Genomic DNA, 27689 nt, shown 5'->3' with positions numbered 1-27689 from the left:
CCCCTCTTTTTATAGTGATAGCCTCTCTTTTAATCTGATGGTGTGATAGATCTCCTTGGGAAGATGTTTTTGGATTTGTTCTTAATTGTTTATCGTGTTTTTCCTGATTAATGTTGATTTGCGGTCACTATAGATAAAGCGGTGGCATCAGAAACCCCATCAGTGGTGGGAGCAATCAACGATGGTGACAGAAGCTACCTAGGGTTATGATGAAACCCTAGGTGAAATTGGTCGGGTCAACTAAACAGGGTCAGATATTGGGCCTCGGGTGTGAGCTCTGTTGGGTTGATTTTTGGAACCAGGTGGGCTTGGTCTTGTATTTGCTTTGGGCTTGGGTTAATACTGTAGTTTGGGCTCCATTTTCAAGCCTACAAAATGTAATTAATTTATAATAATAATAATAATAATAATAATAATAATAAAAGTAACTAAAAAACCACCAGATAAAAACGGGTGCCTACAACTACCCCTCATTGCCCATTTTTATGTTCACAAGAATAGGGTAAAGACAAAAAGACAACAAGCTTTTGTCTGGTTCCTTTTTCTCATGGAAATTTGATATGTTTGTTGAATATGATGTTGTTCCTTCTTGTTGAGGAAATCGTGTCAATCTAGAAATTTGTTGCTGAGGACAGCATTGCTCATACGTGATGAAGAGTTTTGGTCATTTTTAGGTAAATTTGGAGATAACACGGTTCCTACATGATGAGGAAATCTGATTATCTAAGGGTGATGCTTCTCATACGTGATGAACAGATCTGGTCGATGGATGACACGGTTCCTACGTGATGAGGATTGTTGAACATCTTTAGGGATAAATGGTGATAATATGGTTCCTACGTGATGAGGACGACTGGTTACCTAAGGTTTACAGGGCTCCTATGTGATAAGGATATATGGTCGGTGGATGACACGGTTCCTACATGATGAAGATGGCTACCCATCTTTAGGGATAAATGGTGATAACACGATTTTTACTTGATGAGGACGGCTGATTATCTAAGGTTGACGTGACTCCTACGTGATGAGGAGATCTGGTCGGTGGATGACACGGTTCCTACGTGATGAGGACGGATGGCCATATTTAGGGATGATGATAACACGGTTCCTATGTGATGAGGACGACTGGTTATCTAAGGTTGATGTGGCTCCTACATGATGAGGAAATCTGGTCAATGGATGACACAATTCCTATGTGATGAGGACGGCTGGTTATTTAAGGTTGGCGCGACTCCTACGTGATGAGGAGATCTGGTCAGTTGATGACACGGTTCCTACGTGATGAGGAAAGCTGGCCATCTTTAGGGATAATTTGTTTCAAGAGAAATGGTCTCAAGCGAGACAAAATATGTTTCAAGGGAAACTATCTCAAGAGAGACAAAATATTTTTCAAGGGAAACTATCTCAAGAGAGACAAAATATTTTTTCAAGGGAAATTGTCTCAAGAGAGACAAAATATAATCTAAAAGTTTATCAATTTTTTTCAAGTGAAACAATTTCCAAATTTTATATTTTGAAGAAAACTGTCTCAAGCGAGACGAATCTGTTTTGAAAGAAACAATCTCAAGTGAGATTAATTTTGTTTCAAGTAAAACAACTTTAAAAATTGTGTTTCAAATGGATCTGTCTCAAGTGAGATGAAATTTTCTTTGAGTAAAAACAATATCAAATGTTCGTGTCTTAAGGAAGACTGTCTCAAGTGAAACAAAGTTTGTTTTAAGAAAAATAATCTCAAGTGAGATCAAATTTGCTTCAAGTGAAACAAATTCAAAATTTGTACCTCAAAGGAAAAATGTCTCAAGCGAGACGAAATTTGTTCTTAGAGAAGACTGTCTCAATCAAGACAAAATTTGTTTTTAATAAAAATTATCTCTAGCGAGACGACACTTTGTTTCAAGAGAAACAATATCAAATGTGACAGACAGTCTACTTGTTCCTGCATGTTGAGGAAATGCCTTAAGAAGATCTGATCGTTCACTGCAGGATGTTGAATCTGTAGATGACATTGTTTCTTTATGTTAAAGACATCTGGTCATTTTTGAACTTTTATTTCCTGAAAGATCAATAAATGATGCGTCTATGAATGATATCTTGGATGTTATGATGGATGCCAAGATAGAGTTTATTTTATGATTTGATAAAATTTTGAATTTGTCTTCATGAGAGGGGAAAATGTCTTTAATAAAGACAAGATTTCAAGTGAAAATTTTAAAAGTATCCTCATGAGAGGGAAAATCAAAATCTTTATTGCGCGTTATGATGAATGTATGATGCAAAGATGCAAACTCATGTAACATGTATGTATGTGTTTATGTATGTTTTCTCGATCTGTTAGGGGAATAGTTACGTGAGCAGTATTCACTCTATCCCTGATTCAATTATCTTCATTTTCCACCAGGGTGTACTCTTGTAAACATCGACCTGCGACAATTTGTTCCTTGCCCCATCAAATTTTGCCCCCAAAAATTCGACTTCCTTTGCCCCAACTTCGATCATGAGCTTCGGAGAGATATTTGTAGAATTCCAAGATATGCTTCCAGAGAGATTATCTTATTTGAAAATTTTTTCATCCTTTGAAAACAACTTAATGAAGAAAAATATGTGAATTTTCTTTGTCAAATAAACTAAAATAATGCCCCATTTTCAGCCTCACAATTAAAGCAAATCACAAAACATGAATTCATTAGATATAAAAAAATAAACTGCTCTTTTAATCTTTGATAACTATGAATCTTTGACAAATATCAAGATTGATAAGTTGGTTTTGAGGTTAACTATCTATATTTTGAGGTTTGTTTCATCGATTCGTCCTTGGTCATTGTGAAAATTATGATATGCCCCTCTTTCTTGGTTTGGCATTTTAATTAGAGGCGGACAAAATGACGCAACTAGCATAGTCAATTGCTAGCCTTTTTAGAATACTTCTGTTTCAGTTCTCTGAAATCTTCTATTTTTTCAAGCTTCGTAGACTCCTCTAGCCAAGGTATTGCAGAAATATTGGTCTAAAAATGAGATTTATGAGTGCTTGTGTGAAATCGACTATAACAAGTGTTCCTCAACTCCCTTAGTCCATATTGACCGAAACTCCTTATTTTGTAAATTTGATTTAATTTGTCATTGTTTGGCTAGCTGAATTCAGCTTTATTTTTCTTTTATCTGGCTAGTTGAAAGATTCATATCATCATAAAGTCTTCGACTTGACAATCATAGTAGAGCAAACTTCGAATTGCAAGTACCTGATCAATGTCATGGTTTGAATGTAATCTATTCATAAAGGCAGGGCTTTCAAGTTTTCTCTGTAACCAATTGCTTTAGCGGAATAAATTAGCTTTATTGTGTATATATATATATATATATATATATATATATATTATGGGTATACAGATTCCATTTCTTAAGCTTGTCAAGAAAAACCTGCTATTGTCCTAGTGTTTGTTGAAGGTCAGAAAATCTCATTGTTAGAGTTCAATTCCTAAACAATTGACCTAAACTAGATTCACCTACTCAATCATTTCATATGTGAAGATCAAGATCATCATTGAACCTCATTAACAAAAGTGAAACCAATTAGCTTTTTAATTGCATGCGTCAGATGCCCCATTTTGTCCGCTCCATACCTGAATGCCAAGCCCTCGATTGACTCTACATACGAGGAGAATGCTAGCTTGGTCCCTGCAAGAGAAGGGTATGTATTCTGGTGTATATTTTAGAGTAGGATTAGGGGTTCTTGTTTTACATTGGTTCAATCTTGTCATTTGTCAAAGATTTACAACCTTAATTATTAAAAAGCTTTTAATTAAGATGATATTCAAGGAATTTCAAGACTAAAATTTGGTCATTGTTTATTTCTTCAGAAGAAAGCATTTTATTTAAAATGTTCTAACGTCAAGTGACTTACAAACATTCAAACTTAAGAAGAAAAACAAGTTCAAATAGGATGAAATGCTTTTAATGAGAATGCAACAAAATTCCTGATGGATGCTCCAGCCTACTCCTAATCAGAATACTCCATTACACATCGAATTTGCATCTTGCGCTTCAATGCCCCACAATTCTCAGTGGTTTGCCTTGTGCTCCCAATATGATAGCTTCATATGGCGTTAACATCATGGTCTTCAAGATATGGGGCTTCTATTGGATTGGATTGAACTGGAGTCACAAGGTTCTTCTCAACTAGCGTTGGGAGAAATTCCTCATATGTCATTGGAATTGGATTGATGTGAGTCTTTTCCCGGAACACCTTATGTGGTTTGGTCCCTTGATTAGCTAGATAAGATCCCACTATGTTAATCTCAGCTCTTTCCTAAATATCAGTATTGCTAGTGCCTCTTATCCTGCCATTCTTGGTAGCTCTTTCAACCATTTCTCCACACATGATGAAATCAGAGAAACTCTTAGTGGCAAATCCTATCATGTAGTTGATATATGGAGATTTTATTGTATCAATGAATAAAGTGATGAACTCTTTTTAATCATTTGTGGATGCACTTGAGATGCAACTCCCTCCATCGTTGATCATATTGTCGGAAGCTCTCATCACACTTCATCTCCATATTTTGCAGGGTTATTTGATCAAGGGTCATACCAGTCATGTGCTTGTATTAGCCCAGAAAGGCACGAGCCAAATCCTTCTAAAAGCGGATTCAAGTATGACTCAGTTGATTATACCACTTAGAAGCGGGTCCAGGCAAACTGTCCTGGAAGCAGTGGATCAACATCTTATCATTTTTGGTGTATCCAGTCATCCTTCAAATAAACATCGTGAGATGGGCAGTAGGGCAACTGGTTCCATTTTACTTCTCAAAATCGGCCATTTTGAATTTGGGCGGGAGCACCAAGTCAGGAACTAAAACTAGTTCTTTTGCATCCATTTCATTATGAGAGCTTTGTTCTCTCATTCCCTTGAATGTCTCTCTACACCACTTCTTTAAGTTCTCCGAGATCTCATTCTTATCTCTTTTCATCTCATCAGGATTCAACATGTTGTGATCAGTAGAATTATCCCAAGGATATAACACAGTTGCATGAGTTTTAGTGGCGTTGAAGCCTATTTGTTGACTTGGAAGCTTATAGGGCGAAGTGAGCATTTATGAATTTGCATGTGCCATCACACATTCATAGGTTTCTCTGGTTGAGTAAATCTTCTTTTTGCCTCTTTCTTGATTGAGCCCAGTCATTTTTGCTATAATTTGCTCAACTAGATAGTCTTGGTTTTGCAAGATGTGATCCACAATGGCGTTTTGTGTTTGCTCCATTTTAGCTTCCCACTTTGCTTGCATCCTTTGCAAACTTTCGTCCAATTATTTCTTCAGTTTCTCAAATTTTTCATCCATTCTCAGTACTATGTGAACGCAATTGCATAATTAGAAATACCTCCTCAGAGTCCCCCACGAGCTATGATTAATTCATGTAAAAATGTTTAAATGAATGTCATGCAGAATGTAAAGATGCAAAGACAGATGCAAAAATATTGATCCCAATGGTGAATATCATAGAATAATTTTCACCTAAAATAAAAGCCTTCACATTACAAGACAATCCATTTTACAGATATGTTTTCGTTTAGATGTTGAATCTAAAGTGAATTACTGCTTCGTCTCGGGTCTTCATCCTTGAAAATGATGCCCCTCAAGAACTATATAACCTAACTCCGTTAATGTCCCGTGCAATACTGAAGTCAGTACGTCGCTCCTTGATGATTAGCAAATAAATTATCATAGATAAGACTCTGCTGTTGGATTACTCCTTGGATCAATGGATCAACTTTTCAGTCTCGAACGTTGCACGATCTTCGAGCAAGTCTCATTCTTGTACTGTAAACTTATTTTAGCCCTCAGTGCATGTTTGTGTATGCGAATGTTTGATTGAAAACTTTTATTTCTTCTTGTGAAAATTTTCTCTTGAATATCCCCTTGCGGATCAACACTTTCGCATTATTTTATATTTATGAAATGCAATGCAAAAAGGATGAAAAATGACACAAACAAAAGAAAATGAATAAGTTAGTACAAGAAAAATAATCAATCGAGTTAAAAGATGCTATTTAAAGATAAATATAACACCTACCCGATCATGGTATCTACCCAAGCATGCTTTCATTAGATATCAATCCTACCCGTACATGTTTTATTCCCAAAATGATTTATTTCAAGAAAATAATCCTAACCGCATGGTATCTAGTTCGCATGCTTTTATTCAACAAAATTTAAAGAAAAAGGAAAGTTTCAGAAACACTCTTCCTTTGTGTACACTTATTTTGGGTACGTATTGACGGACAGAGGTTCGGTATGACTATACCTAGGGTGGTCGTCCTATGGTTCACTAATATGCATGGTTTTGGCTCTATGAGGAAAGGGTACTCGAATTGTCCTTGAAGTCGGTACCCCTTGGGTTGCTAAACCTTAAATCCTAACTCATTACAGGCATAAACAAATCGAGTTCAATTTGAGGGGATTCACTTATGTTGAGATTTTCGGAAGCTCGATTCGACAACCGAAACGGTTTGCAAAGAGGGGTCAGAACGGTTTTTGAGTTTAGGGAGTAAGGAGATTGAAATATAGAAAATTGCATAGCGATTTAGAGTGGTTCAACTTTCTAAACCAAAGTCTACGTCCACTACCTTAGCTCCTCACCAAGGATTTTCCAACAAATTCACTAATTTGTTCTTTCTTTTGAGGACAAAGAGTAACCTTACAAACTCTCTAGTTTTTCCGGACTAAACTAAAACATTTCCCTATCTTTTATACGGGATTAGCTAGAACCTTTCCCTTTTACAAAATGATAAAATAAGTAAACAAAAAACCTCTCTAAGGTAGGTGTTTACAAGATTGAGCTCACAAGAACAAAATATTTACAAGAGAAAGATGAAATAAGAATGAAAAACTCTTCTCTTGTGTTTGATTGATTGGATAGTTGTTCTCTCTATTCTTCAAGAGTCCTTAGCTTGTATTTATAGCTTTGAATGTGTTTAATGTTGTATATAGCCGTTGGGGATGTTTTGGAGCCGTTTTGGATGATTTTTCTACTCAAAAAGGCTACCCATAACATGGTGCATCAGTGCACTATCATGGTGCATCGATACCCCTTCATTAAATTCAAATAAAGTAGCCGTTACTAGCCGTTGCAGCCTTCGTCCATGGATACACAGTAGGATGCATCGATGCACAGCAGGATGCATCGATGCACATCAGGATGCATCGATGCACATCAGGATGCATCGATGCACTAAGTGCATTTGAAATCGAGTGCATGGATGCACTGCATGGTGCATCGATGCACTAGTGCATGTGCATGGATGCACTACAGGGGTGCATGGATGCACTACAGGGGTGCAAGGATGCACTTTGACACCCTTTAGTATTTTTGCTCAAATCCGAATTTAATGAACTTTGAATTATTTTTGAAACCTTTTAAAAACTTTGAATAAATTCAATTTAAGTCCAAAAACATTTTTCCTTAAATTTCTTATATCGAAACATAATTCAACAATCTCCCCCTTTTTGATATAACAAAACATTTGAAAAATTGTTTTTGGCAAAACTCCCCCTTAATAAAATGTTTAATGAAAAATATACCAATTGGTAACAAATACCAATTGTTTGAAAATATATGAAAATGTTGCTCCCCCTTTTTCATTAAAAAATTAAATTTTTCAAACCAAAACTTCTCCCCCTTTTTGTTATATAAAAAATAATTCAATATTTGAAGTTCAAAATAACTTTGGAGAGTAAGTAGTAAATTTGGCATTTTAAAACTTATTTAAAAAATCAAAGCTCCCCCTCAATAAATGCATTCCAAACAAAATTAAGCTTTTAGGATCATGACACTTAAACAAAATTGAATTTCAACAAAGAATAAAAAACATGTTAGTAATACATGAAATTCAATATATCCAAGTCTAAAATACTTTTTGCAATATTAATTATTGAAATTAAGTGCATATGCATAAAGTTTTCCAAAAATGTTATGCATTTGAAAATTTTGATATCAATTGTTAGAGAGATATCATTTTCATTTAAATCACATGCATAAACATTTAAATTTAGGTCAAAAAAATTAAATTTTGTAAAATCAAAGTTTTTGAAAAATTGATATCAATTGTTAGAGAGATATCATTTGCATTAAAACCAATTTTGACCAAAATTTTATTATGATGAACTAAAAAAATTATAAAAAATTTAAAATGTTCATCATAACCATTTTTTTAAACATACATGAGATTAAAAATAATGCATAATCATTTAAAATCAAAACTCATGCATGCATAAATCCTATGAGCAACCAAATAACTAAAATTAAAAACATTAAGCTTAGAGGTTACCCATTCCTTTTCATGTGTGGCTAGAGCATCTTAAATATCATCATCTTCATCACCATTACTCCCACACACCTACAAGAGATATTCATTTCGATTTTGGTATCCAAATTGCTTTGGATCCTTGGACGTTAGTTTCAATGCCCCTTGTTCCCTTAGGAACCCATACTTATCTAATTTTAAAATGTTTTCCTTTCTTTAAAGGACAAGTATGTTCCAAATGACCATAAAAATGACAATGTGAGCATTTTGCCATTTTTAAACATAATAGGTTATTTTTAGAAATTAATTCTTTTTCTTTTGTTAAGCCTTCAAGCTTAACTCCTAACTCAAATTTTTCTTTTTCTAAATCATTTATTTTGATTTTTAAAAGCTCTAAATTATTTTTCAAAATTTCATTTTGATTTTCAAAATCAACTTTTGCTTTCAAAATCAAATTATTTTTAATTTTGAGTTTTGAAATTAATTTCGTACATTTGGAATTCATGGTCTCAAATCCCAAATACAACCTATTATAAGCATCTTGTAACTCATCAAAAGTAAATGAATTAAATTCATTTGAGTTAGAAGATACCTCGAATTCTTCTTGAGTGGTCATGAGGCATAGGTTGACTACTTCATCTTCATCATTGGAATCATCTTCATCACTCCAAGATGCAACAAATTCCTTGTTCCCCTTTTTCTTTAAAAAAGGGCATTCATACTTGACATGCCCCTTTCTTTGACAATTGAAACATATCAGGGGACTCTTCTTCTTGGTTTATTCATGTTTCACTTCCTTGGAAATCATGAATCTCTTGAGTTCCTTCAAAAGCTTGACCATCTCTTCTTCTTGTTCATCATTGTCTTCATCCACCTCATAACTTGAATCTTGATAGCTTTCATTGGTGGATTTGAAGATAATGCATACCTCCTTCTTCTTCTTGTTTTTCTTCTCTTCCCTTCCTTCATTTTCCTTCACCATCATCTCATGAGTGAGAAGGGAACCAATTAGCTTGTCGAGAGTGAGAGACTTTAAGTTTCTTACTTCGATAATGGTTTTCTTCTTCGATTGCCACTTTTTTGGAAGAGAGTAAGTCATCTTCCTCACAAGCTTCTCATTAGGGATTACTTATCCATATCCCTTGAGACCGTTGACAATCACAGAAAATCTATCCGTTATAGCTTTGATGTCTTCATCGGGTTTCATCTTGAAGTTCTTGTAGCTATGGTTGAGAAGACTTTTCTTTGATTCACTCACTTCGTCGGTTCCTTCATGAGTGACTTGGAGCTTATCCCAAATCTCTTTGGCACTGGAACAAGATGAGATTCTTCCATATTCATTTAGGCTTAAAGCACATAATAGAATATGTATAGCCTTAGAGTTAAGCTGTAAATTTTTCTGCTCTTCTCTACTCCAATCGTTGTACTTGCCGGGTGGAGAGGAGTAACCGTCCATGATTGAGTTCCAAGCTCCTAGATTATAGGATTGAATAAAGTACATCATCTTATTCTTCCAATGTGCATAATTTGCTCCATTGAAGAATGGTGGCTTGTTGACCGGTTGTGAATCCATAATGGAATATTCTTCAAGATAATAAGCACCAGAGGAAAAAGTCATTTCTTTGTCAGATGTGCCAGAAATTGGTAGAGCTTCTTCGAGGATCTTCTCAAGGTGGTTAAACCTTCTTAACGAGTTAGGCTCTGATGCCAATTGTTGGGATTTTTGGAAGCTCGATTCGATAACCGTAACGGTTTGCAAAGAGGGGTCGGAATAGTTTTTGAGTTTAGGGAGTAAGGAGATTGAAAGATAGAAAATTGCACAGCGATTTAAAGTGGTTCGACTTTCTAAACCAAAGTCTACGTCCATTACCTTAGCTCCTCACCAAGGATTATCCAAAAAATTCACTAATTTGTTCTTTCTTTTGATGATAAAGAGTAACCTTACAAACTCCCTAATTTTTCCGGGCTAAACTAGAATATTTCCCTAGTTTTTACTCGGGATTAGCTAGAACTTTTCCCTTTTACAAAATGATAAAATAAGTAAACAAGAAAACCTCTCTAAGGTAGGTGTTTACAAGATTGAGCTCACAAGAACAAAATATTTACAAGAGAAAGATGAAATAAGAATAAAAAACTCTTCTCTTGTGTTTGATTGCTTGGATAGTTGTTCTCTCTATTCTTCAAGTGTCCTTAGCTTATATTTATAGCTTGGAATGTGTTTGGTGTTGTATATAGCCGTTGGGGATGCTTTGGAGCCGTTTGGGGATGATTTTTCTACTCAAAAAGGCTGCCCATAACATGGTGCATCGGTGCAATATTATGGTGCATCGATACCCCTTCATTAAATTCAAATAAACTAGCCGTTGCAGCCTTCGTGCATGGATGCACAGCAGGATGCATCGATGCACAGCAGGATGCATCGATGCACAGCAGGATGCATCGATGCACAGCAGGATGCATCGATGCACATCAGGATGTATCGATGCACTAAGTACATTCGAAATGGAGTGCATGGATGCACTAGTGCAGGCGCATGGATGCACTGCAGGGGTGCATGGATGCACTGCAGGGGTGAATGGATGCACTTTGACACCCTTTAACATTTTTGCTCAAGTCCAAAAACATTTTGCCTTAAATTTGTTATATCGAAACATAATTCAACAACTTCCTTATACACATACGAGGAATAAATCCCTACGAAGGTATAAGGCATGTATCCCAGGGGTTATTTGCAAAAACTCATAAGAAGAATAAATTCTTACGAGAGTAAAGCATTCACCCTGACTTCCTTGGAATGAAGCTGGGGTCTATAGCTTATGCCATGCGAATGCACGTTATGTGTGTGAGGAGGAACATGCAAATTTTTGACTCGAAAATGAAAAAAAGAAAAACATCTTGATAAAACCTTGACAAAACTGAAAACATAAATTAAACGTTAGTGAGATAAAAATACAGAAAAAGAAGTTTCAATAAATGGATCATAAACTAACAATAGACTCGAACTCATAATTTCTACCACAACGACAATATGTAAGCGACTTACAGTCTGACTCTCTAAAGTGTCTCTGGTGGAGTCGCCAAGCTGTCATAACTATTTTCTTTTGAAAACAATTAAATATTATTTAAAAAACAATTATGACTTTATTTTGAAAAATTGTTGATTTTGAATTGATTTGAATTAAATTGAAAAGGAGTCTCCATCAACATTTGAGTTTGGTAGGTCGAATACCTAAAAACATCTTTTAAAACAATTTTAAGGAAAATCATTTTTTAAGACAAAAGTTGGTATGCGTTTACCAAAATTTTGATTTAACGGGTCCGGGAGTCAATTACGCGTGGGGAAGGATTAACACCCCCACAGCGCCCAAAATTGGTACTCAATCGCTTACACATTGTCGTAGTATTGGAAATTATGAATCAAATAAAAAGTTAAATTATGATACATGCATTGAACATTGATTAATTTATTCCGAATTATTAATTTAAAGAAAATCCTTTAACTTGATAAGAAATCTTGAAATTTGCTATCCTCTGTCGGGAAAGTTATCTCAACTATTTCTCATTCGTAAAAGGATATTCTATCACACATCGAATATAAACTTCAAATCGACACTTTGCATACAATAAAATAAATTGCTATTTAGAGAATCATACATTTCATTGTCCAACTTAAAAATAAAAATGAATTAATTAGCAAAATAAAATCAATTTATTTCAAGTTCACATTTTGTTCGAATGTCGTATCGGATCTCACTACTTCAATTAAGCAATGCTTTCCATGCCTATTCTACAAATCGTTCTTGAAATTATATGAACGCGTGGCATTTAAATTGTTATTACTTAATAAAACATCTAACAAAAATATAAATAGGTACATAAATAAAATATGTAAAATAGATGAACAAATATAAACATTCAAACATAAAAAATTTTAATATGACAAACCATGTATAGCGATATTTTCCACGAACATACAAACAATAATTCTAAAGTACTAATCTGCAGTAAATAAATAAACAGAGATCAAAGCAACAAAGTAAAACAAGAACAAGGGTTAACAAGTAAATATATGCAAATTTTTAAGCTAGAACAATGATTAATTTACAAATACTAAAGTACATAGGGACTGATAACCTAAATAAACCAAAATCAAACAAACATTAAACACAAATGACTATCATGAAATAAAAAAAATTACGGGATTAATCGAAGTATTTAACCAAAACATTAAAGCATATGTACGATGACTAAAACATAAAAATAGAAACATGAAAGGTTCGAATACATAAATATCCCATTTCATTTGAAACTAACATACCAAATTACAAAACTCAGGGGACTATAATCGTAATTTCCCCAAAAATCCAGAAAACACGGGAATAAGAGGGTGTAAAGCGACACTGTTTTGATCCATGTATATAAGCTTGAATTTAGGGTTTTTCCCTTCATCCTCTTCATTTACTTCAGAAAAAAGAGAGAAAGAGTTCCCCAAACTCTCTCAACTCCCCATCGCCGAGAGAGGGGGATCCGCTCATCACCAGAGGCACTCACGGTGGCCCACAGCAGTGCTCACGACAACTCACGGTGGCCGGAGGAAGCATAAGAGCTCAAAAGATTCCTCTTCTCACCCTTAAACTGAAACCCAACTCCCCTTAACACAAAACTCACCCTAAATCCCTAGATCTAAGCTTTTACCTTTTGAAAAACAAACGGCTTTTGGACTCCCGAATTGCTTCGAACTAAGGTAGGTGTTTCTTTCTCTTTGTTTGGTTCAGCTATTTTTATTTTTGCTGTTGATTCCCTCCTTTTTATTTTCTATTCGGGTTTTTTCTTTTTTCTCTTTTCCCTTTTTTTTATGGTTGCCTCTTTGTTCTTTCTTTCTCTTTTTCGAAAATTCTTCTTCATTCTCTTTGTTTTTTCCTCCTCTTTTTATGATGATAGCCTCCTTTTTAATCTGATAGTGTGATGGACTTTTTCCCTTGCTTTGCTTTGCTACCGAGCTAGATCTCCTCGGGATAATGTTTTTGGATTTGTTCTTAATTGTTTAATGGTTTTTTCTTGATTGATGTTGATTTGTGGTCATTGTAGATGAAGCGACAGTGTCATAAATCTCATCGGTGGCAGGAACAATCAACAGCGGTGGCAGCAGTTATCTAGGGTTATGATGAAACCCTAAGTGAATCGAGTCGAGTCAACTAAACAAGGTCGGATCATAGGCCTCGGGTCTGAGCTTTGTTAGGTTGTTTCTGGAACCGGATGGGCTTTGTCTTGTATTTGCTTTAAGCTTGGTTGATACTATAATTTGAACTCCATTTTCAAGCCTACAAAATGTAATTAATTTAATAATAATAAAAAAAATTAATTAAAAAAAACCCGAAAAAAAATTAGTTTCTACACTGCCCACGCTGTCAGACCGTAAATACCGACAGAGTCCCCGAGCGGCTCTCCTCCCACAAAAGCTCGGCTACTGAGAATTCGGGTCTCCGGAAGCCAGGTTCCATGAGGCGTCAATTTGAGGAGTTGTTTTCAACCTCTCGACTACAGTCGTTGGAGCTGGTATCATGGAGCTCCCAGCCATCGTCAATCAATTGGGCTTAATCCCCGGTCTACTGGCAATCATATTCATCTCTATGTTAACGAAATCATCAATCGATAAGATTCTCAGATTCAGTCAAGCCTCCAAGTCCTCCACGTATTCAGGCGTCGCCGCAGACGCTTTCGGTGGGATCGGCCGTATTATACTTCAAGCTTGCATCGTCATCAACAACACGGGCAGGCTCGTGGTTTACATGATTATCATTGGTAAACTTTGAACACATAATAACGCGTTACGGTTCATGGAACGATTAGTACCCGTTTGATCAGACGTAAATTTTGAATTGGTGGCAGGTGATGTGTTATCGGGAACATGGGAGTATGGGTTCCACCACATGGGAGTTTTGGAGGAATGGTTCGGTGAATATTGGTGGACAGCTGTGCTCTTGTTCACCACTCTTTTCGTTTTCGCCCCTCTCATCTCATTCAAACGCGTTGGTACTTCTCAAACTTTTGCCCTCTCCCTGTACCTTGAAGACTTCTGAAAATTTACTTCCTCTGCCCAAAAATGTTGATCCTTCTATTTGTCTGATTGATTTAAAAATTAATATCGAATCATATTGTTAATGGGCTTCTATTAAATTTAAAAGCTCTGCTTTAAACAGTAAAGTTCAATTGATAACATATATAAAAGTGTTGTTGATTGTAGTTTGATTTTTAAATCAGACAGGTAAAGAGACCAAATTCGTAAAATTAAAGCAGAGGGCTATATTTCAAAATTTCAAAGAGTGTTTTTTTCTTATTTTTGATTGAATTTGCTTGGTGATTATAGATTCATTGAGTTATACATCAGCATTATCAGTTGGTTTCGCAGTGGTGTTTGTGGCAATAACAGCAGGAGTTACCATTGTTAAGTTGATGGAAGGAAAAATTGGAAATGCCTCGTTTAATGCCAAAACTTGATAATCAAGCATCGTTTTGGAAGCTTTTCATCACTGTTCCTGTTCTAGTCACTGCTTATATATGCCATCATAATAGTAAGTCATGGAAGATTAATTGTTTCTATATTCTTCTGTACTTCCAACTCCCGAAATCATTTATTATCATAATTTAGTTTTGTTTAATAGTTGGTTTAAGTTAATTTTCATCCAATTTGCATGAAACTGGTTTATGTTTTAATTGATACATAAAACTCCGCGAAGATCAAGTGATCCATTTATGGTTCAACATTACATAAACTAAAATTATGCACTATCATTTAAGAACGTTAGTATTTTGATGTTAGCTATCATATGGTGTATTCTTTGACAAATTTTTTGTTTATGAAAAGAGGAGAGATTCAGTTTATATTATTTAGTACGAGTTCCTTTGAAATAAAGGTTCAGACTTTCAAGTACCCTGCACAGCTCTCATGCTTGAGTAGCAAAAGATTGTTAAATTCTTATTGTATGATTGCTTGCAATAATCCCCCCCTTTTTGTATTGGATACACTTGCAGTACTCCCAATCGAGAATGAACTGAAAGACCCTACACAGATGAAGTTAATTGTTAGAAAGTCCCTCATATTTTGCACTGCTATCTACATTACTACTAGCTTCTTTGGAGTCCTCTTTGGAGATCATATTTTGGATGATGTGCTTGCCAATTTCGATGCTGATCTTGGGATTCCGTATAGTTCATTGCTCGATGATTTGATCAGACTGAGCTATTGCCTTCACTTGATGCTTGTTTTCCCAATTGTGTTTTTCTCCCTTCGTCTCAATGTAGATGGTCTGTTATTTCCGTATGCCGTTCCTATTGCCATTTCTAAAAGGCGTTTAGTCTCAACTACAGTTGCTCTAATGGGTTTCATCTTTACGAAAGCCAACTTTATTCCTAGCATCAGGGATGCTTTCCAGTTCACCGGTGCAACTGCCGCAGTTTGTGTTAGTTATATCTTTCCAGCTGCCATCACCCTTCGGTGAGTAATAGTTTACATAAGCACGTTTTGTTGAATACGGAGTTATCAATGGTAATGCATGCTAAATGGTAGAGGACTGTATGCTTATATCAGAGTAGAATACATGAAATCTAGTAGTGAAGCTCATTGGCCCTAACTAGAGCTTCTTGGGGGAAGATATTGTTATCCATAGGATAGCACGAGTGAAATTAGAACCCAATCGAAGAAAATAACAAAACTTGCATTTAATAAACATGGGTTTTTATCATCAACAACCTATTTTGAAACATGGTAATCAAGTTATTAATGGTTTCTAATATGCATTTTATGCAGGGACACCCATGGAATTGCAACCAAGAATGATAGACTAATATCATGGATGATGATCTTCCTTGCTGTCTCAACAAGCACAGTGGCTGTGATAAGTGACATTTATGCCTTTTTAGTGTTGACAAAGGATTTTTAACCTAATTCTATTCAAGGGACTAGTTTATATCCCATTTTACTCGATCATTGCATTGCCGAAACACGAGCTAAGGTGCAAGCAAATAATCTGGGTTTCTTTCTTGCAGTTTATCCTCTAGGCTGAGTTGAGAAAGGGGATCTGTATATGAGCTTGCCGTGAGAAAGTGGGACATTTCCAACATATCAGTGGGTTTGATATGACCTTTACGATGTAATTCAGGTGATTTAGCTGTTAGTTCTTGATACTTTAGAATAGTGCAAATAGGAACATTCTAAATATTTCATATCACGAAATTATAGTCATACTTCAATGTCTCATTGTTGGTGTCTGAATTTATCAATGGTTGAACCTATGAATCATTGGTGATCTAAATTTAGTCAAACGTACATCAGATTATATACTCAAATGCCTTAACCCAATTTTATTAGTTACTTTCTAAGCTCAAACAATAGGTCTAATGATGTTTTGTTCCTTGAACATTCCAGAGAGTTATTTTAGTCTTTTAATCTTTTAACTTTCAATTTTTTAATACATTGTCGAAGTGAATTAACTGACGAAAAAAAGGTAACTTTCTCATTAAGTTAGCATAAGTTATTTTGATATTAAATTAACATAAGTTTAAACCCTCTATATTAACAATTACTAGATCATGTAATTCTATTAATTTAAACCTGCACTAATTAATTGATAAATTAATAATTTATTAATTTAAAAAGTTTTTTTATTCAACAAACCTATATTATTCTTTATGAATAAAACATATGCATTGTATTGATTAATTGGATGGTGTTCATGTACAATGTGAATAATTAAATATAATATATGCCCCTAAAAAAACAAAGTTCATTATACCTAGTACTAGTTAAACTTAATGCAAGTTAATGAATGGTAAGAAAATCAAGCACTAAATAAACAACATCAAACATTCATAATACGTCAATCCAAATCAAAGTCAATCAATCATGACTTCAAATCTAAAAGGAGTTTGAAAATCAACTATGACAGATCAAATACGTAAAGCACTATGTAAGTATAAGAAAACTCACCCCACATATACTCAAAAATATTTACAACAAGGTTTGATGAAAATTTTCATTTAAAAGTTAGTCAATGTACAATATCAAACACACTCAAACGGTTATCTGAGTACATTTCGACATACATGGAAAAAGGAGGGGATACCAAGCGACACACCTACAAAATATCCAGAGATGAAGGTTTTTTATGAGTTGTTTCTTCAATATCAAGAACGTGTAAACATGTCCTAAGAGCTAATTTTGGAGAAAGTAAGAGAGAAGATGAAAGTTATATACCCTCAACAACCTCCCGAGTTGCACAAATTTTCTAGAATCATAATTTACTAAGTTTTTTTAGTTATATTTGTAATTTTATAAAATTATTAATTTATAATATTGAACGAAACATAAATTTATATAAGGTATTTCAGAAAAATTATTATTTTATTAATTTATTGAAATTATTAATTTAGGCTTTGGGCCCAAGTCGAGAATGAAACAAATATTATTTTAGAGAGATTATTAATTTACGATTTTATATGTTATGTTAATACTATTGTTCTTTTCTGTAAAAAACAAAAAATATTTAAAATTGACAAATATTACAAATTTGTGAAAAAAAATAAAAGAATTAAAAATTGTAGGACTTATATAAGAATATTAAAAATGTTAAATATATTTGGGGGAAAATTAAATAGTTGATGTCAATTTAACAAAAATTATTATATTTTTATTAATCGGTTATTTTTATGATAAAAAGACCATAATAAAATTAAGAGCTAAATATAAATCTTCTGAAAGATTAGAGGGTAAAAAATGTCATTAAACCTAAACAATCCATCAATAAAACTTTTGCTAGATCATTATCCATAAACTCAACCCATACCATTCTTGGACAAGTGATAAACTACAACACGTGATTTTTATTTTCTTTATAGTAATCGATATTTTATCTATTAATCGATTAATATAGATGTATATTATAGAGGTAAAAATAATTCTCCTAACCTAGTTTACTTCATTCACAAATATCAAAATTCAAATCATTAACTTTACTTAAAGGATATAGTGTCTCGTCTCACTGAACTAACTAACTTACAATGGTTTCTATATCCAATATAATATATCAATATAAATGCTAAATCATATATAAAATTTAAATTTAAATTCAATTTTCGTTATTTTTTTTATCATAACTATCAATATAGTTTCGCTTTTACTATTACATATTGCAAATACAAATGTTTATATTTATTTAATATAAATGTATAGATATATTAATTTAATTTATTTAAATTTATTTTTACCTAATTAACAATTATAATAAAAAATATATATTCATATACTATTTTGTATTTAAATTTGTAATGATTTAATTTTATTATTTTTCCAAATTAATAATTAAATAAATTAATAATTTAAAATTATTTTATATTATTCATTAAATTAAACTAAAAATATTATCAAATTTATCATAAAAAATCTTATAAAAGGAAGTCAAATTTAAAGAAAAAACTTGAAAATTTTGGGAGAGGTAAGCATAAAATATATATTAATTATAAAGATTAAATTAGAATTTCAATATTCTTATAAGGGCTAAAGCGAACTTTGTCAAATTGGGGAGGGGGCAAGACCGTCAGGCCCCTTTAAATTTATCCCTGCCAATGAAACTTGGAAATTTCAATTCAATATAACTAGTTACTCCAGTAATAACAGGGGACTTGTTGCTATTTTAAGCCTATCAATGGGGGACATTAATTAACGCTCATTACCCGTTAACCTTTTTCAATTCTCCTCTCAGAAACAACCAACAAAAGGTTTTTACAGGCGGTAAAAAATCTTTGTTTTTACCGCACTGTAAAATCTCATCCCCTTGGTCTTTTTCCTTCAAATTTGAAGTCTTAGGGTTCATATTATTAATTATTGTTATAATTTACAGGCCGTTGCTCAGAATTATCTAAATTTATTGGTGAAAAGAGCAGAAAAATACCAAACAATACAAAATCTGACATTGTCCGAACAACATAAAGTTCTATATTTTTGTTAAGGTTTTCTTTGTAAAATTATGAACGTAATCCTCTGTATGAGTTTGTCAGTGGCAATGGCATCTCTTTTACCAAACTTAGAAGCAGCAATTTAGATTACGATTGTGATTTTGGTTACAATTGTATTATATTTATTGTGAATGCAGACGTATCAGATGTAATAACGATGATAGTGTTATGGTTATATAACAATCGTCATTCGTGTTTAAAAATCTGCTTGGAAGCGCCTCTTTGAAACCCAAAGCTTTTCCCCTCTGCTTTTGCCATGATTGAGAAGGAGTGATGCCCAGGCTTGCTTCTTTAGCTCCTTCGTTTATCATCTCATAAAATTGTTAAAATTTTAGCCTTTTCTAAAATTTTATCCCGCATTTTCGATTTTCAACAATGGCGCCGTGGTGGGGGAAGGGCAGCCATAAAGCAACCTCCGTGGTTGTCAAAATGGAAAACCCGAACTGGTCAATGGTGGAACTCGAAGCTCCTTCGAAAGACGATTTCCTCATCGCCAACTCACCGTCCAGTCCACGAGAAAAAAGGCGCGGAAAAAACGTCAAGCAACTCACTTGGGTCCTCCTCTTAAAAGCGCACCGTGCCGCCAGTTTCTTAACCTCCATTGGCTCCACATTGGTCAGCCACTGTTCAGTTGTCCGTCGCCGTGACGCCTCCGGACGAACTGACGAAAACAGAACCGTTAGAACCGGTTTCTATAACTCCATTAGACTGTTCCTCGGGTTATCACTGTTGCTATTGGGTTTCGAGATTGGCGCGTTTTTCAAAGGTTGGCCGCAACTTCATTTACAATATATCCTGACGTTTCCCCTTGGTGTTAAAGAAATGTTGGATTGGTTGTATGACGGTTGGGTTTTGATTGTGGCCGATTATGTCTCCCCTCCTCTTCAGTTTCTCGCCAATGTTTGCATCGTGCTCTTCCTTGTACAAAGCTTGGACCGGTTAATTCTCTGTTTGGGTTGTTTTTGGATCCGGTTCAAGAAAATCAAACCAATCCCCAAGAATAAAGCTGTTGCAGATCTTGAATTTGGGGCTGACACCTTCTTCCCTATGGTTCTCATTCAGATCCCTATGTGTAATGAAAGAGAGGTAAACCCAACCAAAAGAACCACATTGTTTAATTATGACTTAAAATTTAATATTTTTGAAGCTTCGTTTGCAGGTTTACCAACAATCTCTAGCTGCAATTTGTAATTTGGAGTGGCCAAAGTCGAAAATTTTGATCCAGGTTTTGGATGATTCCGATGATCCAATGGCTCAGTTGCTTATTAAAGAGGAAGTGCATAAATGGCAACAAGTAGGTGCCCAAATTCTGTATCGGCACCGTGTGATTAGAGATGGCTATAAAGCCGGTAATCTTAAGTCTGCCATGAGTTGTAGCTACGTCAAAGACTACGAATATGTCGCCATTTTCGACGCAGATTTCCAGCCCGCTCCCGATTTCCTCAAACGAACCATCCCCCATTTCAAGGTAAGTGAATATAACTGCCTTTGATTGTGATTTGGTTGAAGTGAAATCTTGTTTTTGGTTATGTATGTTGCAGGATAATGAGGAACTAGGATTGGTTCAGGCAAGATGGTCTTTTGTGAATAAGGACGAGAACTTGCTAACAAGATTGCAGAACATAAATTTTTCATTTCATTTTGAGGTAGAACAACAAGTGAATAGCGTTTTCATTAATTTCTTCGGGTTTAATGGGACTGCTGGAGTGTGGAGGATTAAGGCTTTGGAGGAATCCGGTGGTTGGCTGGAGAGGACTACGGTTGAAGACATGGATATCGCTGTCCGAGCCCATCTTCGAGGATGGAAGTTCATCTTCCTCAATGATGTTAAGGTATAACTCTAGTTTAATCTATAACATCGGTCGTTGAACTCATCTGCTGTTTGCTTTCTCGATCAGTAATCGAGGTTTTCAGTCTTTTGTTATCTTTTCAGTGTCCGTGTGAACTTCCTGAATCATATGAAGCTTATAGAAAACAACAGCATAGATGGCACTCTGGACCAATGCAGTTGTTCCGCCTCTGTTTGCCGGATATTATCCATGCCAAGGTGAATGCATTTTTGAACCCCTCTTCGCTTAAACCAACAACGATGGACTTTGATCTTATTCAGTATTTTGATTGGTGCAGATTAGTGTGTGGAAGAAGTTCAATATGATCTTTCTGTTCTTCCTGCTTAGAAAACTGATCCTGCCGTTTTATTCTTTCACTCTTTTCTGCATAATTCTCCCCATGACTATGTTTGTTCCGAAGGCTGAGCTTCCGGCATGGGTTGTCTGTTACGTCCCTGCTATAATGTCATTCCTCAACATCATTCCAGCCCCGAGGTCATTCCCATTCGTTGTCCCATACCTTCTCTTCGAGAATATCATGTCAGTGACCAAGTTCAAGGCCATGATCTCTGGACTTTTCCAACTTGGTAGTGCATATGAATGGATTGTCACGAAAAAATCTGGCCGATCATCGAAAGGTGATCTTGTTTCCCTGGTTGAGGAAGAATCAAAACACCAGCACGGGGGATGCGAATTCAATCTCGATGAAACCAATGCGGATCTTCAGCAAGAACCAATTACCACAAAAATGAAGCATAATAGGATATACACAAAGGAGTTATCCCTTGCATTCCTTCTTCTGGCAGCTTCAGCAAGGAGCCTCCTGTCTGCACAGGGTATCCATTTTTATTTCTTGCTATTTCAAGGGATATCGTTCCTTCTGGTTGGTCTGGACTTGATTGGGGAGTAGGTGTAGGGGTCCGATTAGGAAATGGTGTTGCATTACATGGACGGAAGAATAACTGAAATTTTGACATAGGCACGTGAAAATGGTGATACTGTTCAATACATGTAAGGTTTTGCTGCCTTTTGCTTTTTTGAAAAGAAAGGGGAAAAAAAGGAGGAATTTAGCATCCATTTAGGCAGGGTAGAACACTGATCCCTTTTCCTTCAATCACTAATTTTCATTTGAGCTGATGTTCATTTTTGTAAACTTTAACCATTTTGTGTTGTATTATTTATACAATCTTACCTTTTGCTTCACATTGGTAAGAAAACTGGATTTTGGTAATTCTTGTTTGCCCTTTTCATACTTATCATGTATGTGTTCTATATTAAAATATTTAAGTTAGTATTTTCATATATATTTAAAAAATGAATAATTCGAATATTATAATGAAATCAAACCCAGGGTTTAAAAGCTAAAATCATGTGATAATTACTTCATGGATAAAATTTCATGAAAAGTGAAATTTGAAATTTAATTGAATAGATTTTCAATATATATATTTTTTAAATTATTAGCAATTTCTTTAAATTTGGTAACTATATTTAAATATATTTAGGGATGCCAGGTTGGAAATAGGAAAAGAATCGCCGTTTTTCTACAAGTGCCTATGCTCGTAGGTTGGGTGAACCGGCCGGGGGAGCGAATGAAATATGGAGAACTGTATCTTCTTTTAACGGTCTACCAAAAGTTAGAATGCTCCTTTGGTTGATCTTCCATAACCGGCTAATGAAAAATGAAGAAATGGATCTGCAACGTTGGGTTCGAACCAACCTTCATATTTACCGATTAATGGCTATAATTCGGATGTTCTCTTTGGGTCGATACTTTGGAAACATTTTCAAGCTTGATTTTGTCGAAACAGAAATTGTTGTTCATCGGGGTAGAAGAATGTGTGAGGAGGCTGCTCAAGTTCAGATAGCTTGTGAATTGCATAAATTTAGACCTTTGAGTTTCTCCCATTACTTTTCTGTTTGGAGGCCACCCGAGCAGGGTTGATTCAAACTCAATGTTGATGGCGCCAGGAACTTATCAACGGGACTGGCAACTTGTAGGGGTGTGGTGAGAGACTCCGGTGGCAACTGGATAAGGGGTTTCTTTCGTGCTCTTGGTTGCTGCTCTGTGATTGACGCTGAACTCTGGGGCATACTCAAAGGTACGTTGCTTGGGAATTGGGTTTAACACAGGTTGTGATCGAAACTGATAACAAAGAGGTTTTCGATCTTCTTGCCAAAGCGATGCTATGGCAAAAATTTCTCACATGGTTCCACACTTGGTAGAAACCCTTTTACGTTAATGGTCTCTGAAGTTTACTTATGTTCTGCGATAAGACAATCGTGTTGCAGACGCTATGGTTAAGCTGTCTTGGTTCATATCCTTTGGTCTACACAGCTCTATTCTCCCGCCTCCTACTGTTCGTCAATCGTCATCTTCTAAGTGAATAGCCTGGCTCTAGTATTGAAATTTAACTGATTTGCCACTCCTTTGTATTCAAAAGAAAAATTGCTATATATAATTTTAAATTTTAATATAAAAAATTTTGATATTTATTTGCTCCATAATCTCGTATTCTAGACAAGTCGTAACATCCTCAAAGTAATATAGCTTATAATCTCGTACTATTATTCTTAAATAATCTTAAATTAAGAGTGTAATATTAAATTTTGGACTAAACGTACTCTTTATTTGGGTAAAGTATACAAATGGTCCCCTAATTATAGGGTATTGATTTATTTATCCCTCGACTATTAAAAGTTATAAAATGGTCATTCGATATAGAATGTTGATTTGTTGAGTCCATTGAGTATTAAAAGTTACAAAACGGTCACCCGACTATTCATTATGTTCCAAACTCATCATTTCCATTAAAAAATTGACGATATTCTGAGTTGAACGTTAACCTGCTGAGTGCGATATAATCCTATATTATCAAGTTATCATATCTTAGTCAGCATGTTAACGTACACCTTAGAAAATTGCCAATTTTTTACGAAAAAAGCCGATTTTGTAACATAATGAATAGTCTGATGACAATTTTGTAATTTTTAATAGTCGAGGGATTTAACAAAGTAATATTCTATAGTCAAAGGATAATTTTATTACTTTTAATAGCCAAGGGACTTAATAAAAAGTACCCTATACTCGGAGGACCATTTGTGTACTTTACACTTATTTTATTTACTTTAATCATTTTTCCAAAATAAAAATTAAATCTAATTAAAAATAAGTCTCATTTATTTTCAAAATTTTAATATATAAAAGATTATCATAGTGTAATATGTGCTTTTTTGGTTTGTATACTATGACTATGTATACTCAAAAATTTGGTTAGTGATTAAAATGAATAAATTGAAAGTTTGGTGACTAAAGTATAAAATTGGGAAGTTCAAGGACTAAAATGGAAAATTTTCCAAAAAGGTATTTTATCTTGTGAATGAATAGTTTTTCCCAAGAATGACATTTTTGTGTTATTCGAATTTTTGGTACGAAATTTATGTTAAAGGCTATAAAGCGTTAAAATTCAAGAAAAAAAAATCAGATAATCAAATCAAATTGAATATTTGGATTATTTTGTTAGATGATAAGACAAGGTTAATAATTTCATTTTCATGCCTTAAAATGATAAGATTTAATACGAAAAATTGGATTTAAGTTGATTTCCATGTAAAGTCTAAGTCGTTTGATGAAAATGACAAGATTGAAATTGTGAGATTTTTCAAGGTAAAGTTGATAACTACTGACTACTTGGATCATTTATAGCCCTTGGATGAATATTTTGACACGTGCCAAGATGATGAGAATTATATTTTTAAGGTGAAATGGTCATTCAGATCAAAATGAATTTGAAATTTATTTTAAGCTTTATAAATCAAAAAGGACTCAAATAAAAAAAATCAAGAAAGTTCTCATATTTTCATGTTATCACCGTGAGTCTCCATGAGTGTCAAGTTGTTGTGTAATTGATGTGTGTGACCATCCAAATTCAATCAATATGAATTTAATAACAAAGGAAAGAAAGAGAACTCTTATAAAGCTTTCGGGAAGACAACATTTTGGTTGATATTTAAAGTATCGAGGTGAGTGCATGTTTATGATATATTTATGTTTAATGTAAACATTGGCTTGTGATGAGTTAATGATTGAGTTACTATGGTAAGAAGTGACTCTTGAATATTATATGACTTTCCTTATCTATGCATTTAGGTTAAATTTGTATTAGAAGACTAATAGAATTATTGAATAAGTTAAAGACGCAAAATAGTGAAATCTATCTATATTTTATTGGCTTAAGGGTCACCTTTGTCCCTATAGTAGACCTAATTTATCATTTTTCGCCCCCATCATATTTTTACATCGATTTATCCCTCAATGTTGTTCAATTGCATCATTCTATATCCTACCCCTAACTTAAACCCTAAATCATATACCTTAAGTTAAAATTTAGAGTTTATGGTTTAAAGGTTATGGGGTTATGGTTATGGTTTAAGGTTTAATATTTATAATTTATAGTTATAAGTTAGTGGTGGGTATAGAATGATGCAATTGAGCAACTTCGAGAGATAAATTGATGCAAAAATATGATATGGATTGGGTGTACTTCAGGGGCAAAAGTTCCCTTTTGCCTATTTTATTATATTGAAAGTAGATTTGGAAACTCATCATAAAATTTTATAAAAATTATTAAAATATGATTCTTATGTCGTTGTATTTTTATGTCAATATAGTTTCGATCGAAGACTTATTTCAAAGTGTATATGAGAAGTTATGAAATTTTTATCGATGATAGGTCAGAAAACAGGGCAGTAGAGCCTGATCAAAACAAATTTTGTAAGTTGGATTAGAAAATTCACTATAAATTGTATAAGTCAAACTATAAAGATTTTTTTATATGATTATATTTGTATTCGAATATAGTCTAATGGAACAAACGAAATTAAATTATAGTGAGTAAATTAATACAAAAAAATATTTCTTTAAAGGTAGCGCAAGGTGCCAAAATAAAAAATGATGAATCATGTGTTTTATGTTTCCTTTGTGTTATATGTCATTTTAAATGTTTGAATTAGCCAACTCTATTATATTAGCATGATAATTATGATATTATCATATGATGGACATGTTGTTTATGACCGTTGTTTACATGGTAATTATGAATCATATGAGTTGCATGATAATTATGAATTATATGAGTTGCTAGCCATTTATGACCATTTGGGATGAGTTATAGTCGTTGGAAGCTTTAAAAATTTTCAATTAAGGCCACATGCACATGAAGTTTTGAAACTTTAGGGATAGTTTTGAAACTTTTATGAAAGTTTCGAAACTATTGTGAAAGCATCAAAACTTCTAAACACACTATTTTTGAAAGTTTCAAACATTGATGTAAGTTTAAAAATCTTACTTAAAAATATGTTTGTTTATGAGTTGAAACAATTTCAAATGGCAAAACTGATAAACTTTATAAAAAAAAATTTAAACTATGAATAGTACCGGTGTGTGAACAATGTCATGAACAATGCCAAATAATGATTAAATATTATTTTTCTTATTTTAAAAGCTTTAAACACTTTTTATACACTTTAAGCATATTTTAATTATGTCATATATATATATATATATATATATCAATTTAGAACACATATTTTTTCAAGTTGTTTTGGACTTTGAATTATTTTTGAAATATTTGATTAAGTCCAAAATCAATTTTACAAATATTTGTTACATCAAAATATAAGTTCAATAATCTCCCCCTTTTTTATATAACAAAACTTCTTTGAAAAATTATTTTTAACAAAAGTTTTCCTTTTAAAAAATATATTTTGAAAAAGAAAATTTATTAAAAAATTAAGCTCCCATTTTTCTCTGAGAAATTTAATTTTTCACTTCTTCTCTTTCTGTTATATAAAAAATAACTCAAACTTTATTGGTTCAAAATAACAATGGAGAGTAAATTAAAGAGAAAATAAAAATTTAAGCACAAAATCATTTGAAAACAAATCTTCTCCTTAATAAGACATTCCATGAATTTTTTTTGCATAAAAACACTTAGGCACTTAAGAAGAATATTGAATTTCAATAAGATGAGAAAAAAAAGTTAGTGACACATAAAACTCAATAAATCAAAGACTCTCATTCTTTATGCAATATAAAGAAAATTCACAATGAATTGCATATACATAAAACACTACATAAAGTCATGCATTGAATATGGATATCAATTGTTAGAGATATACCATTGCTAGTAAGAACAGATGCATGAACAATTCTCATTTAGATTTGCATATCAAGAATGTAAAATATTAGGCACACAAGCAAAAAGACAAAAGAAGACATATGCAATTAAGAAGAGAAATTTTAAGATTTCTTACATATGCACCTTTTTAAAATGATACCAAATAAAATTTTTAAAGCATTATCAAACTTGACATCATAAGTTTAAAGTGATTCCGAATGTTAAAAATATTCAATAAATTAAGAATATCATTTGCTTTGAAAACATTTTTCAATAAAAGCACAAATTAAGGTCAAATTATTTTAAATGAATCATTTAAAACATAAAAACATAACTTCAAAAATATTTTGATGAACTAAAGATTGATAAAACATT

The 27689-nt window shown here is 33.6% G+C and overlaps 1 protein-coding gene and 1 pseudogene across 1 annotated transcript; both read left to right on the top strand.

Annotated features, from left to right (window-relative positions):
- Positions 1-13764: 13764 nt before the first annotated feature.
- LOC120146468 lies at positions 13765-16632 on the top strand (annotated as a pseudogene).
- A 3037-nt stretch (positions 16633-19669) lies between these two features.
- On the top strand, positions 19670-22103 carry LOC120146456 (probable xyloglucan glycosyltransferase 12). Its single transcript, XM_039160006.1, has 5 exons — positions 19670-20392; positions 20466-20774; positions 20848-21138; positions 21240-21353; positions 21434-22103. Exons 1-5 carry the CDS (start codon positions 19682-19684, stop codon positions 22043-22045), a joined length of 2037 nt encoding a protein of 678 aa, XP_039015937.1. The 5' UTR covers positions 19670-19681; the 3' UTR covers positions 22046-22103.
- Positions 22104-27689: the final 5586 nt, after the last annotated feature.

The sequence above is a fragment of the Hibiscus syriacus genome, unplaced genomic scaffold (genome assembly GCF_006381635.1).
Source record: "Hibiscus syriacus cultivar Baekdansim isolate YM2019G1 unplaced genomic scaffold, ASM638163v2 tig00002511_pilon, whole genome shotgun sequence".
NCBI classification, from domain to species: domain Eukaryota; kingdom Viridiplantae; phylum Streptophyta; class Magnoliopsida; order Malvales; family Malvaceae; genus Hibiscus; species Hibiscus syriacus.
The sequence above is the reverse complement of the archived record's forward strand: the minus strand, read 5'-3'. Positions and strand labels throughout refer to the sequence as shown.

Coding starts and splice junctions, on each gene's coding strand:
- LOC120146456 (XM_039160006.1), top strand. CDS start 19,682: ATGGCGCCGTGGTGGGGGAAGGGCAGCCATAAAGCAACCTCCGTGGTT. Junction 21,139..21,239: donor TCTTCCTCAATGATGTTAAG/GTATAACTCTAG, acceptor TTATCTTTTCAG/TGTCCGTGTGAACTTCCTGA. Junction 21,354..21,433: donor CGGATATTATCCATGCCAAG/GTGAATGCATTT, acceptor TGATTGGTGCAG/ATTAGTGTGTGGAAGAAGTT.